The sequence below is a fragment of the Adiantum capillus-veneris genome, chromosome 27 (assembly GCF_014529385.1).
Source record: "Adiantum capillus-veneris isolate H3 chromosome 27, ASM1452938v2, whole genome shotgun sequence".
NCBI classification, from domain to species: Eukaryota; Viridiplantae; Streptophyta; class Polypodiopsida; order Polypodiales; family Pteridaceae; genus Adiantum; species Adiantum capillus-veneris.
This window is the reverse complement of record NC_140957.1, coordinates 22650959-22664847: the sequence shown is the minus strand read 5'-3', so window position 1 is coordinate 22664847 and position 13889 is coordinate 22650959. Positions and strand designations below refer to the sequence as shown.

The window sequence follows — 13889 nt, the reverse complement described above, 5'->3', positions numbered from 1 at the left end:
AATTGCTCCTGCTACGTTCAATAGGATGATGGACAGAATTTTCCGTTCACACCAGCAGTTTGTTGGTACGTTCTTTGATGACATGATAGTCTGTTCAAAGAATGAAGAGGAGCATAGGCATCACTTGGCCATTGTGTTCAAAGAGCTACGCAGTCATAGGTTGCTCATCAATGCAAAGAAAAGTGAGTTTTTTCTGGAAGAGATTCACTTTCTGGGACACATTGTCTCAAAGGATGGTGTCAGAATGGATCCTGCAAAAGTTGAAGCGATCAAGTCATGGCCAAATTTGAAGACGGTGCATGATGTCCGAAGCTTTTTGGGACTATGCTCCTATTACAGAAGGTTTATCCGAAATTTCGTTGAGATTGCTTCACCTTTACATGCTCTTCAAAAGAAGGCAGTCACCTTTAGATGGACACAAAAAGAGATTTCAGCTTTTAATCTCTTAAAGGAAAAGATGACTTCAGATCCAGTCATTGTGTTGCCAGATCTTAGGAAGTCATTTGTGGTCCAGTGTGATGCCTGTGGTAGTAGCATTGGTGCAGTGCTAATGCAAGATGGCAGGGTAGTAGCCTATGAGAGCAGAATTTTGCAAGGGCCAGAGATGACCATGCAGGTCTATGAGAAAGAGTTACTGGCTGTGATTCATGCGCTCTTAAGTTGGAAACACTACCTGCTAGGTGCAGACTTTGTTGTCCAAACGGACCATCAGACCTTGCGATACTTCTTGACACAGACAAAGTTATCTGAGAAGCATATGCGATGGGCAAATATCTTGTCCATGTTCCATTTTCAGATTGTGCATATGGAAGGCAAGAAGAACGTTGTGGCTGATGCCTTGTCAAGGAAGCCACAAATTTCAGCTGTGTCAATTCCTTATCATCATGAACTTGATGATATGAGAGAACAGTATGCAAATGATGAAGATTTTGCAAGGGTCTTCGAGCAACTAATGGATGGACAACGTCATGAACACTATCTTCTTAAAGACGGGTTCATGATGATGCATGGCAGATTGTGCGTCACAAAGCCATTGCGATGCAAAGTTATGGAAGAGAGTCATGTCCCACCGTATGCAGGGCATCATGGTATCGATGCTACAGTTAAAGCGGTTGAGACATTCTTCTATTGGCCTACATTGAGAAGGGATGTGGATGCCTTTGTGCGAGAATGCCTAATATGCCAAAAGGTCAAGTTTGACAGGCAAAAGGCACCAGGGTTATTGCAACCACTACCTATTCCAGATAAACCATGGGAAAGTATTGCTATGGATTTTATCTTTGATCTTCCGAGAACACAGACAGGAAATGATGGTATTTGGACCATTATTTGCAGATTCAGCAAACAGGTCATTTTATTCCTGTCAGCAAGAAGATAAAGCCAGATCAGATGGCACGCTTGTTTATGAGCAATATTTTCAAGTATCATGGCATGCCACAGTCGATTGTTAGCGACCGTGATCCACACATGAGAAGTTTGTTCTGGAGAGGCTTGTTTGAGAATATGGGCACCACGCTCAAATTCTCTTCGTCATTTCATCCTCAAACAGATGGGCAGTCAGAAGAGGCAAATTCTATTGTCCTAGATCTGCTGAAGTGCTATGTGTCAGAGCATAAAGGAAAGTGGGAGCAGTATTTGCCATTGGTGGAGTATGCATACAATAATACAGTGCATTCATCAACTGGCAAGGCATCTTTTGAGATAGTTGAAGGTGGCAAGAAAGTTCCTCCCATACTGCATACAAAGGACAAGATATTTGAAGCAGATAAGTATGTTCAGGACATGGATGAAATGTACAAGAAGGTCAAAGTGGCCTTAGAAAGGACTCAGGCAAAGCAAAAGAAAGCAGCTGATCGTCACCGTCGTGAAGTGGTATATTCACTTGGTGATTGGGTGCTTTTACGCTTTGAAAAGGCAAGGTTAAAGAAGATGAAGGGCAAGGAAAGATTGTTTCCAAAGCTCAGCATGCGTTACTATGGGCCTTTTCAAGTGTGCGACATAATCAGTGATGTTGCATATAGGCTGAAATTGCCTGACAGTTGGAAGATTCACAATGCGTTTCATGTGAGTCTTCTCAGACCCTATGTGGGTGATGTGCAAGAAGATATGTCAGCTGAAGATCAGCCGGAAGTCGAGGAACTTGACGAGATCTTGGTCCCGGAACAGATTTTGGCACACAAAGAAAGGAAAGTGAAAGGCAAGGTTGCTAGGCGTTACTTGGTAAAGTTCAGAAACTATCCACCAATGGATGCTAAGTGGATGGAAGAAGGTGAACTTGCAGAGTCACCAACTATGTTATCACTTTACTTGGAAGCCTTCGATTTGCAACCTACCTTGACCCCTTGAGTTTCAAAGCTAAATGGATTGTCAGTGTGACATTGGCTTCTAAAACAAATGATGTACATGGTATTTAAAGTGAGCTCAAATCAAATACCTGTTACATGAATGTTAGAGCTGTACAGATTGTCAGTTTGGCAATTGCTCTTATGGAATGTCCAAAAGTTTGGTTAGTGCTATAGAAGTGAGTATTTCTTGTCAGTTTGTCAAGGATACAGTAATTGCTTCTATTAAGAAGTACATGTGTAACTGCATTCTTAAACTGTCGGTTTGGGTATGCTCGAAAGTGTTACAGGATCCAACGTGTACTATAAGACAGTGGCAAAATGTGCAGCTACCATTTTGTCATTGGAAAGTTAGTGACTCAAAGCAATGGCACAGTGCGAAGCTACCACTATGTCATTGGGACAGGGTTCACACGCAGGCAATACATGAGTCGACGAGGTGTTGAATACACCAGGGTTGACAATGAGCATGTATGTGTCGTACATGTGTCGACAGGTGTTGAATACATCAGTGTTGACTAGGAGCATGAACGACATAGATGCAAACGAGGACGTTTGAGATTTCAAGAGGGGGGTATGTCACCAACGTGTGACTACTATCTATCCTTTTTGTTGATTTCTTTCTTATTATCTATTTATTCACTTTTTGGAAACACCTCTCGGGAAATCTAACTGCCCTGCATTGCATAGCTAGTGTGGAACTGTCCAGAGGGAGTCCAGGCCTGAGGGCAAGAGAGCACTAAGGTTGGACAAGGACTATGGTTAGCCAAGTGGGGTCATTGACTAGCCAAAGTGGAATCCTTTGCTACAGAGGCTACATTTCAGTTCTGGATGTGGCCGCAGTGTACAAAGAGGGTCGGATGACCTAGAAAGATACAATGGCAGCATCTCCTAAAATTTAGGGAACTGCTATTTTGGGACCTGAAAATGTGTTGGCGTCATTACCTTCGGAATGACAAAGGGAACATTTTCTTACTCTGCCGTGAAGTCAACTGGGCAACCGGTTGGGATATTTTTAGGCGGCAACCCCGAAACGGGAAAATGCTTGTAAATGTGCCAAGTGGCACATTCTGGTGCACTTGCCTCATGCAACAAGAAGTGGAGCTGAATTTGAAGAAGAGAGAGCCTCATTTTCAGATTTGTCACAGGTTAAGAGCTATGGAGTGTTTGCTTTCCCTCTTATGCACAGTGCGGTGCCAGGAGTGATGCCCTGCACGCTACGCACTGCCCTCTCTCTCCCCTTTGGCAGTATGTTAGGCCCCTCTAGTGGGCTCTTCATTTGACCAATGTACAGTTGTGTGGGTTCATGCGCGATTGCCGAGGCAAGAGCCTCTTGCACAGGTACTGGATTAGCTAGCGGCTAATCCCCCCGCAGGTACAGGTGAATTCGGAGAGCTTTCACGCCAGAAATCTCGTCCGATTCAAAGGGCAAGTAGCCCTACAGGTGCGGGAGCTCGAGGACTTGCTAAGGATGCGACCGGCACGCGAAACGGAGCCCGAGACAGTAAATTACAGCCTGCTGTGTATTTTTGCAGGTTTAGGGTTTTGGCCCTAAACGGACCCTAATACCCCCAGGAAGTTCGGGGACGCAAGGGGACCGCTGTACAGGTGATCTGGCGCATTTTCGGGGCTGAAAACAGAGAATTCAGCGTGCTGCAGATTCTCGCCAGGTTTTGCTAAGTGCCCGTATGCGTCGGGGAAGTCAGTCAATGCGTGGGAATACTGACTGTGAAGTGTCCTAGTACAGTTATGCTGCCGAAATCGGGCTGGAACAGTGGAAATTCAGCCGAGTTTGTGCGGGGCAGCTTGTAGGGATTCACAACATTTATTCCCTCTTTTGAAGAATAAAGAAATACCGAAAGGGGCGCCTAAGTTAGGGGCCAATCTGGTGTCGGTCTACTCATACAGGTGCAATCTAGCAGCCTGTATCCCTCTCCCCTTTGTTGTGTCTTGAAAGTACAGGTAAAATAGACGACTAATAATGGGTGAAAGCTAAATCAAGGTTTAAAGTAAAGTCTACCGCCCTTTTTGGATTGAACAGGCCGGTTACACAAGCACTATCACGCACCAACCTGCATCTTCTCATGACTCTGACACGCACATTGATGAGTCCCTCATGAAGTGTTATGGTCATGTAAAGGATTAGCATTTTATCACATTGTTTGATCCAGGCAGTATGCATGATGTGATTAGTCCCTCTCTTGTTGAGAGAGCCCGCCTAGAGGTTAGTCAGAAATCTCCTCTCGAGGTTTCTGGCTTCGCTCCTGGTATGGACTCTCTCATCACGCAGGAGTGCCTTGATGTGATGTTTACCGTTCAACAAGCTTCTTTCAGTAGGAAATTTCTTGTGTCTCCTCTCTCAGGATGTGATATGATTTTGGGCATAAGATGGTTACGTGAACTCAACCCTCTCATTGATTGAGAGGCTAACACTCTCACTTTACATGCCAAAACTGATTCCCCCCTCATCATTCGTGCTGAGGAGGGCTTGCATTCTTTGCCTATCATCTCTCATGTGCAGGTGAAGCGTGAATTACAAGGAGGAGCACAAGCGGCATTCATCTATGCTGCTCCAGTTTCCCAGAGCATTCAAGCTCCAGCTAAGTATTCAAAGTTTTTTACGAAGTTTAAACATCTCTTTTTGCAGGATGATCTTCCACCTCGTCTCCCACCCGAGCGGCCGAAGGACCATCGCATCGAGCTTATGAAGGAGGCATAGCCTATCAGTAAGGCTCCCTTTTGATTGAAAAAGACACAGGAGGAAGTGGGTAAATTCAATCGTCTCATGGTAGGTCGTTTCGGCGATATGATCGGTGTATGTGTGTTCATCTTTATAGATGATATTCTCATTTTTTCTGCATCGTGGAAACAACATGAAAGAGATGTCGAAAGGGTACTAACTTGTTTGGATGAGTGTCAGTTGTACATTGCAGCTAAGAAGTCTGAATTTTTTCTTACTGAAGTCACTTATCTGGGTTATATCATTTCTACAGAAGGCGTCAAGCTAGATCTTACGAAGGTGGAACAGGTTCGTAATTGGGATTTGCCCAAAACTGCATATAATGTGCGTTCTTTTCTTGGTATATGTCAAGCATATAGTTCACACATAGAAAATTTTGCACGCATTGTTGCACCTATGACTGATGTTTTGAAAGGGATAAAGACTCGCCGTCAGCACGTAGACTTGCTCGAGGCAGCCATTGAGGCTTTCGCAGCTCTCAAGGTTGCGGTGACAGAAGCACCGTGTCTTATCCTTGCCTCTTGGGATGATCCCTTTGAGGTATGGACGGTTGCGAGCAATGTCGCCATAGGCGCTGTGCTTCAGAAGCATGGTCGTCCTGTAACTTTCCTTAGCCGGAAGCTCAATAGTACGGAAAAGAATTATTCAATTTATGATAAAGAACTTTTGTTTGTCATTCACTCTCTTAAGCATTGGAAGCATTTTCTGTATGGTAGAGAGTTCATAGTTCACACAGATCATCAAGCCCTCAAGTGGCTCCAGTCTATGCCTAGTGCACATTGGAGTGATCGCCAAGCACGGTGGTCACAATTTTTTGAGCAATTTGGAGGTTTGATTGAGTATGTGCCTGGAAAAGCTAACCCTGTTGTTGCAGATGCGTTGAGTCGCAAAGGACAGATTTTGGCTCTTGAACCAAGAACCACATTTTCTATTCATGGTGAGTCTTTTGACAGCATGAAGAATCAATATGCGGATTCCGAGTTTGGTAAGCATTGGTTGTAGGCTCTTGCTTCCCAAGGGCCAAGCAACTATCTCATTCGTGATGGATTGTTGTTTTTTCATCAACGTTTATGTGTGTTGCCCTCTCTCAGGCCAACCATATTGCATGATGCACATTATTCTCTCACAGGTGGACACAAGGGAATAAACACCACTTTGGAAAAAATTGAACGATTCTTTTATTGGCCTAAAATGCGAAAAGATGTGTTTCGTTATGTCACACAGTGCACTGTATGTCAAGAAGTAAAAGCTCCTCAGGGTAAGTAGCAAGGCCTCTTGCTTCCGCTGCCTATTCCCGATGGACCTTTTCAGGATATTTCTATGGATTTTGTGACTAACCTACCACCAAGTTTGCATTCAAGGAACACTCAATGTTTGACAATTGTTGATCGTTTCAGCAAGTTTTGCATGTTGATTCCTTGTAAAGCCACAGTTACTACACAAGATGTAGCACGGTTGTTCATTAAGCATTGGTACCCCCTCTATGGTTTGCCAAAATCAATTGTTTCAGATAGGGATGTTAAGTTCACGTCCAATTTTTGGCGCGCACTCTTTGAAAATTTTGGCACTAAGTTGAATTTTTCATCAGCTTTTCATCCACAGTCAGATGGTCAAACAGAAATTTACAATCAATTGGCTTTTGATGTTTTAAAGTCATAAGTACATGATAAGCAGTCTCAGTGGGAGCTTTATCTCCCATTGGTACAGACTATTTTGAATGACTTTTTATTCTGCTATTGATCGAACTCCCTATGAGGCAGCTTTTGGCCGTCCGTTCCAGTCACTTTTGACTCACTCGGTCAGTCAAATGCCTGATGCCAATGTTGGATGAGATTTCTGAGAGTGTAAAGCTTCGACTAAGCAAGGCTCAGGAATCTTATTCACGGTAGGCTAATAAGCATCGTCAAGATGTTTCGATCAAGGAAAGAGATTGGGTGTATTTAAGAATCATGAAGCAACGTCTTAAGCAAGTTGAAAAGAAGTGTCCAAAGTTGTCTTTTCGTATGTATGGTCCATTTCCAGTCATTAAAAAGATAAATGAGGTTTCAATGAAATTGCAGTTGCCTAACTCATAGTCAATGCACAACGTTTTCCATGTTTCTTGGTTGAAAGTCTTTCAGAAGAAGAAGAACCGGAGATCATCGATAAAGCTGAAGTCATGGAGCCGGAGCAAGTGTTGTTGCATCGGTTTCGCCATGGTTCGAGGAAGCAACTGTGACAATACTTTTTGAAGTTCAAGGATCGAGGAACCCACGAAGCGGTGTGGGTAGACGAAGAGTTCTTCAAGGAATATCCAGAGTTGTTGGCAGACTACAAGGAAGCCATGCAGCTCGGTACCAGTACCTCACTTTAAGAAGGAGGGGATGTCACGTGACACATCCAACCCTATGTGTCCGTGGACAAGCTACACCATAACAGGGTTTCCGTCAATCCAGTCACTCTAGATTAGAAGTGATCTCGCAATTTTTGTGAGTCTATTCGTAGACCGTGCATGCCCAGTCACTTAGGATAGATGCATATCCTCTGGTTACACACAGCATGATCATAAGCATTCCCATCAGAATCCATTAGAATCAGTTAGGGGATTTTTCCAGTGCATTTAGCCTATTTTACCTATTTTTGACATTTTTCACTTATAAATTTAAGTGACTTTCCAATAAAAGTAGGTAGGGCAATTTGGGTAAGAAAATATATAAGCGAACCACGGTTAGCCCTAAACAGCAGATGAGCAAGGAGAACAACAGGCCATTGGCGACAGGTTCCCCCCTCTCTCAACAGACTCTCCAAGATCCCTTGGCGTTTCCAACCCATTGCCTTGGCGTTTTCCACTCCTTAGCCCTAGCGTTTCGCATCACCGCTAGCCTCTCTTTGGCCTTGGCGTTTTCAGCAGATATCGCACAGCCCTTTCCCCTTGCATCTAGCGTTTCCACCATCGCCAGCAGGGCTGCCAATTCAGAATTTTCAGCAGCAGATAAGCCTGCGTTTTCAGCACTGAATCGCAGCAGGACAGCAGCGTTTTCAGCCCTAAAACACAGCAGCATCTCAGTGTTTTTCATCAGGCAAATTAGCATTTTTCAGGAGCACCAAAACAGCCGCGAAAATCAGCACTTCATTCGCAACAAATTTCAGCATTGAGCGTTTTTGGACAGCAGATAGAACCATTCTATTTTCAGCCCTATTGTCGCCATCGCCATCCCGGTTGTCGTCGTCGACATAGCCTAGATCTGCATCAGTTTTATGCATCATCATTGTACCCGTTTGTGCAATCAATCATAGACCACTCTTGCCAACGAGAGTGGGGCCTTCGGAGGAGGGTTTTACGTCTCTGATGTCGTATCCCTCTTCTCTCTATCTCTCAATCTCATACACTTGCACGCACAGTGTCCACTCACTTTGTTCGTGATCATAGCACTCTCCATTAAGAACGGAAGGCTCTCCCTGCCATGAGAACTAAAAGGAACCTTGAGCAAATATGAATCACTCATCTTGAGAAAGAACAACATTCATTCCGCTGCACGTAACACTGAACTAGTACATGAACTAGAAACGCATCAAAACATACGCGCTTCTTTGGTTTTTGTGCATTTGCAAAAGAAGACTGACAATCCAAGTAACCAAGGTAGTTTGCTCCCTTGCTACGTCTCTTCGAATGCTTCGTGGTCCTCAATATTTGATTGACTCGTCGTTCTATGACATGGTCAAGTTCATCTTCAGTGTACACCCATGGGGCAGGTAGTTTCTTCAATGCCGACTTTAAAGGTGAGATGATGGCTAAATGCCACCGAGTATGCATTTCGTCAATCGGATGCTTGGTCAAAAAATTTGCATATTGGGAATCCTTCGAATACTAGAGAATCTGCTTAGCACAAGCATCAACCTGTTGTTGACGTTGCATCTCCATTCATTCATACTCTGTGGGCCGTGGTGGCTCGTACTCACTCTTGTTCTCAATCGTCAGGATCCAATCGTCGTCCATTAGGATTTTCCATACTTTGTCCCGATCCGAAGCTGTCGCGTGGGTTCGTCTGATTCTTGCGGGATCCGTCACCTGAATTCATGTGTGTCGCGGTAAAAGGGATCGGATTTCTCGAGCTCTGATACCACTGTAACAGACTTGGACACTTCAAGTCGGGAATTTGGCACAACACACGAGAGAATCAATAAAAGCACTTCACAAACTTAATCAAAATTCACTTGAGTCGACACGGCCCGACTTAGTTCCGTGCCCGAAGGTATTGGCCCCAAAGTCAGGCACCCCTTTCAGTATTTATTTTTATATTAATGCTTGAGCAAAGTTACAAAGTCGAAGGGTCCTCTCTGCTCAGATGCTCGTCAGCAAGTCTAAGTGGCCCTAGGCACATATTTAAAGGCCCATGGCCTTTCAAAAGCAGTACATGAAAAGCTTCAACTCAAAAGCATCCTAGCCCAAAAGCAGCAGCGCTGCCAGCGTGTTTTGCGCCACAAATTACAGGCGTTCGTACGGCCTGCCATGTCAGCAACCAACACCGCAAATCACGGGCGTCAGTATAGCATGTCACCTCTGTCACAAACTGCTGACATGTCAAGCCACTGCGGAACGGAGCCAACCTGCACATCCCAATGAAGGGGCCTAAACCCTAGAAGCAGCAGAAAAAGCAAAAGCAATGAAAGCAGTTTTACCAACTTGCAAAGTCTTGCCGAGTGGCCTATTTTTAAAGAAGAGTTCTTGCCAACTTATGGGACCCTGACACCTGTCTGATGGGACCCTAGTGACCAAATGGATTAAATAAAGCGGGACCTCTACACACACAACGTGGAGAATGATGATGTGGCAACAACTGTACAAATTTCCAAATTTCGTGTTGACAACTGACGTGGTAGCAAGACGGATTTTCGTGTTTGGCGCTAACTGTGCTGATGTGGCAGTTGTACAGGTTTCCATAATTTGTGCTGGCTGATTTTCAACGCCAGCTTTTTGGACCAATGGCTTTTGTGTTTGAAGCTTTTCATGTAACTGCTTTTCATAAGCCAAGGGCCTCTAAATATGTGCAGAGGGCTCATTCTCTCGCACGTTTCTAAGTGAAGGTGCAAGGAACGTAAGTATCGGCATTGTACTAAGTTCAAGCAATATAAAGAAACACCGAAAGGGGCACCAAGGTTTGGAGCAAGTGCTATCTCGGGGTGGAACTCCACCACTCCTCTTCTCGTTTGTCGTGCATCTCTTTCAGTTAGTTGTTATTTGAAGTGCTTAAAGTTGTTCAGTCTGTTTCTTTTTCATTGGCACTTGGTGCCCATCCCCGTGACAACGTAAGCCTTTCTCCCACATCTTTTTGAGTCTTTATGTCTCCTTGGGCCTATCGGAAAGGGACCTATAAGTTGGAACAACTTATAAAGTCATTTTCCTATGTTGGGTGGTCATGCCACGTCATCACTTTGTGACACGTCTTATGCCAATTGTACTTTACCTTTTGGCAACCCTGACATATTGATCAATGTACCGAGATAAATCCAAGATAAGCCCAAATTCACCCTTAAAGGAAAGTGCAAGGTATAGACCCATGGTAGTCAACCACAAGGCAATATTGATCAATGTCTGCTCTAAGGCTTGGCCAAAAGAAATATCTTTCCAATGCTAAAGTCGTAGGGAGCATACCTCGATGACCCGCATAAGGCGAAGCATGTGCTTCCTCCATGATTTTCTCCCTCAATGGTACTGCCATGCAAATTTCTTGGTGGTGGTAGAGGTAACCATCCCAAATGGAACAGGGATATTCATTCTTTCCGTTTTGTAACTTGCTCCAAATGGAGGAGAAGTCGGGGTCGTTTGGATAAAAATCTGAAAGTGATTCCCATTCTTCGTGATATACAAAAGTCACTGCATTCACCCTAGACCTGTCATCAAAGAATACTCCTATAAAAGCTCGGTGTGGGCTGAAAATTCGATCCATCATTCGATTGAATGTGGCAGGAGCATTGATCAAGCCGAAAGGCATTACCAAAAATTCATAAAGTCCAAAGGTTGTGCAAAAGGCAGTCTTATGACATCCTCAAGAACTATGCGTATCTGACGATATCCGCTTATTAAGTCAATGCGACTAAAGATGCTTGCACCCTGCATCTAATCGAGAATATCATCAATCCGAGGAATCAGAAAGCAATTCTCGACAAAGATCTTGTTTAGAGATCGGTAGTCTATGCACATTCGAAACGTGCCATCTTTCTTTTGCACCAACAGAGTAGTAAGGCGAAGTACTTGGTAGTACTTGACCTTTTTCCAGAAGCTCATTGATCTTCAAAATTTCCTCTTGTTGAGCAAGACTTACCCTGTAAGGAGTTAGTTTGGGGGAGAGCTACCCAGTACGAGAACAATACGATGACCTTCCGGACGTTCCAAAGGTAGCTTGTCCGGCAGAGTATCAGTGAAACAATCCTTCTACTTTTCAAGAAATTAAAATCATTTAATTTTCAAACTACAAAGCGAACCCTCATTAGTTTTATCTTTTTCTCGTGTGAAAATCAAGTAAGCAGAAACGCACTTCTTTATTTATGTTTTAATGGAGATATGGCTTACAATAGGGAATAGCCAATCCCCTACATCAGCTAAAATTTTAACATTCTTAGCCTCATGCTCAAAGGCCAGGGTCTTTTCTACATAATCTGGGACCGGTTGCATATGGTAGTGCCATGGCATACCCAAGATGATATCACATCCCTCGATGGGTGCCATTAAAAATGATCCGCGGTCCTTGTACTTGCCAATCCGAATATTGAGTTGTCCTTGCACGGGAGTTGCATTAGTGGTCAACCCCACGAATGTCAATCCGGAAGTGACCTGAATTCAAGTTGAGCCGGTGTGAGACCCAAGCGTTCTGCAGTTTCCAATGAGATGAAGTTGTCCATCGATCTAGGGTCATAGAGGATCAATACCCGCTCGTTATTCACCGATCCCCAGCCTTTTAAGTAACTGAGCTTCATTTTTTTCTATTTTCGTATTCCCTTGCAAATCAAGAATGGAATTTGAGCTCGGTGGAGCAGGTTCCTTCTTCAATTGTTCCTTCTTCGAAGATGCTTGTTCCTACCATGGTGCCGAACCGGGCAGTCAGTCTTCATGTGTCCTTTCTCACCACTTCATGTGTCCTTTCTCACCACTGTAGAAGCACCTTCCTTGCTCTTTGAAGGTTTGTACTCGATTCATTGTGAGATACTTGAGCCGTTACAAGTCATAGTTCCCCAAAAAGGACATCCATACAAACACACTCCTTACTTCCACTATAGCGTCCTATTCTAGAATTTCCTCTTCCAACAAAACAAGGCTTTTAGCATTCAAAACATCAGATTGGAGTACCATTGTCTGATTGTAGTTTCTATGCTCCTCGTGGAAATATAAAGGTCAAGTTAACTATCTAGCTTTCCTTCACATGACTTTGTATGAGCTCGTGAATTAATATGGCCACATAGTGGGGCCACAATAATGCTACAAGTATGCCTCATAAGACTTTGACCTTCAACGTTCAAGTTCTGAACTATCTACTTGCCAAAGCAGAAGCTGCATAAATCCAGATTTGATTTTGTGTATGCCCATGAATCAAAAGACCTCCCCCACAATGATGAGTAAAGAAATAGAAGTTAGCAGGAAATACCTTATGGAAATTTAACGAGTTATCTGATGTTGCGCTCGAGTTAAGAGTAGAAAGTGCATCATCCACTTTGTCATCTTGTATGAGAGCAACCACTTTGCAGAGAAGAGCATTCAGCTCCTCAGGAGCATCAGCAAGAACTAAATCGATAAACCAAGAGAAAACCCAGTTAAAAAGGCGAGGAAAGAGCAAAAAAGCACAGACTAGGCACGCATACTTTGATCGGAAATCTTCACGATTTGCCTGTAATCGTTGGTTTGGACGCATCGATCCAAAGACGAGTAGAGATCTTCAATCGAAGGCTTCGCTGGAGCGACGGGAGTGGGCGCTTGAGTTTTAGACTTGGGCTTTGCGGGGGCTCCTTGCTTGGGCGGCATCGCTCCTCTGCATTCAGTAGGCTCGATATGCTAATGGAATCCTCCTGCTACGTCCTCTGTGTATTAACGCGGGGAAAAAACTAATACTCTCATGGTCCACGACAGTAAATGGTCATTCAGATTAAACGTTATTGAGTGAAATTCCTTTTATCACCACGACACATCAAAAGAATAAACATGAACCAAAAGCAAGATGTGGGTCCCCTATTACCTCCTACCTTCCCACCCAACATACCTGCTCTGTCGTTACAGTGTTGGAAGAGACGCTCTTGGCAAAAAGGAACCATTTTTGTCCCAATTGTATTCTTTTTGGTTTCTTTGTGCACACTTTTCTTTCAATTTTGTGTTTGTTGTATAACTGTGATGGATTGCTTGCGAATGTGGGGGTGTGGGTGTGTCTACCTGAGTGTCTGCGATGTGGTGTGTGTGAGTGTGTTGTTGCATGGTTGATTGCTCACTCATTGTTTCCTATGGTTGTTCTTGTGTATTTCTTGTTCTTAAGGGTGGTGGTGGATTGGTGATGTTTCTCTCCTTCAAGCCTTGTCTTGTTCCAAGGTTCTTCATCATTTGCTTGTCGTGTTATCTTCATCGACTTGTCTTGCATTTTAAAAACTTTTATGTAAGTTTTGGTGTTGGGCTCCTTTGTTCGTCATTGACTTGCCATGTGGTTTCAAAAGATTTAGTTGTTCTTAGTCCCACTTGGGCGATGTCTTTGTACGTTTTCAAGATCTTAAGCTTGGGCTCGTGCTTCTTGGTGTGGATGGTGGTACAATTGTTGGCTTCTTAAATCTTCCCAACACTTTCAACACACTTT

The 13889-nt window shown here is 43.9% G+C and overlaps 1 protein-coding gene across 1 annotated transcript in view; it reads right to left on the bottom strand.

Moving 5' to 3' along the window:
• The window catches only part of LOC147421631 (SRP72 RNA-binding domain-containing protein), a 67202-nt gene extending 54015 nt beyond the window's left edge, over positions 1-13187 (bottom strand). Inside the window, exons 1-2 of the mRNA XM_086503379.1 lie at positions 12916-13187; positions 12702-12838 (exon numbers count right to left, since the gene is read on the bottom strand). Coding sequence (XP_086359505.1) covers positions 12702-12838; positions 12916-13075 — 297 coding nt within the window. The 5' untranslated portion in view covers positions 13076-13187. The remainder of the gene's footprint in view (positions 1-12701; positions 12839-12915) is intronic.
• Positions 13188-13889: the final 702 nt, after the last annotated feature.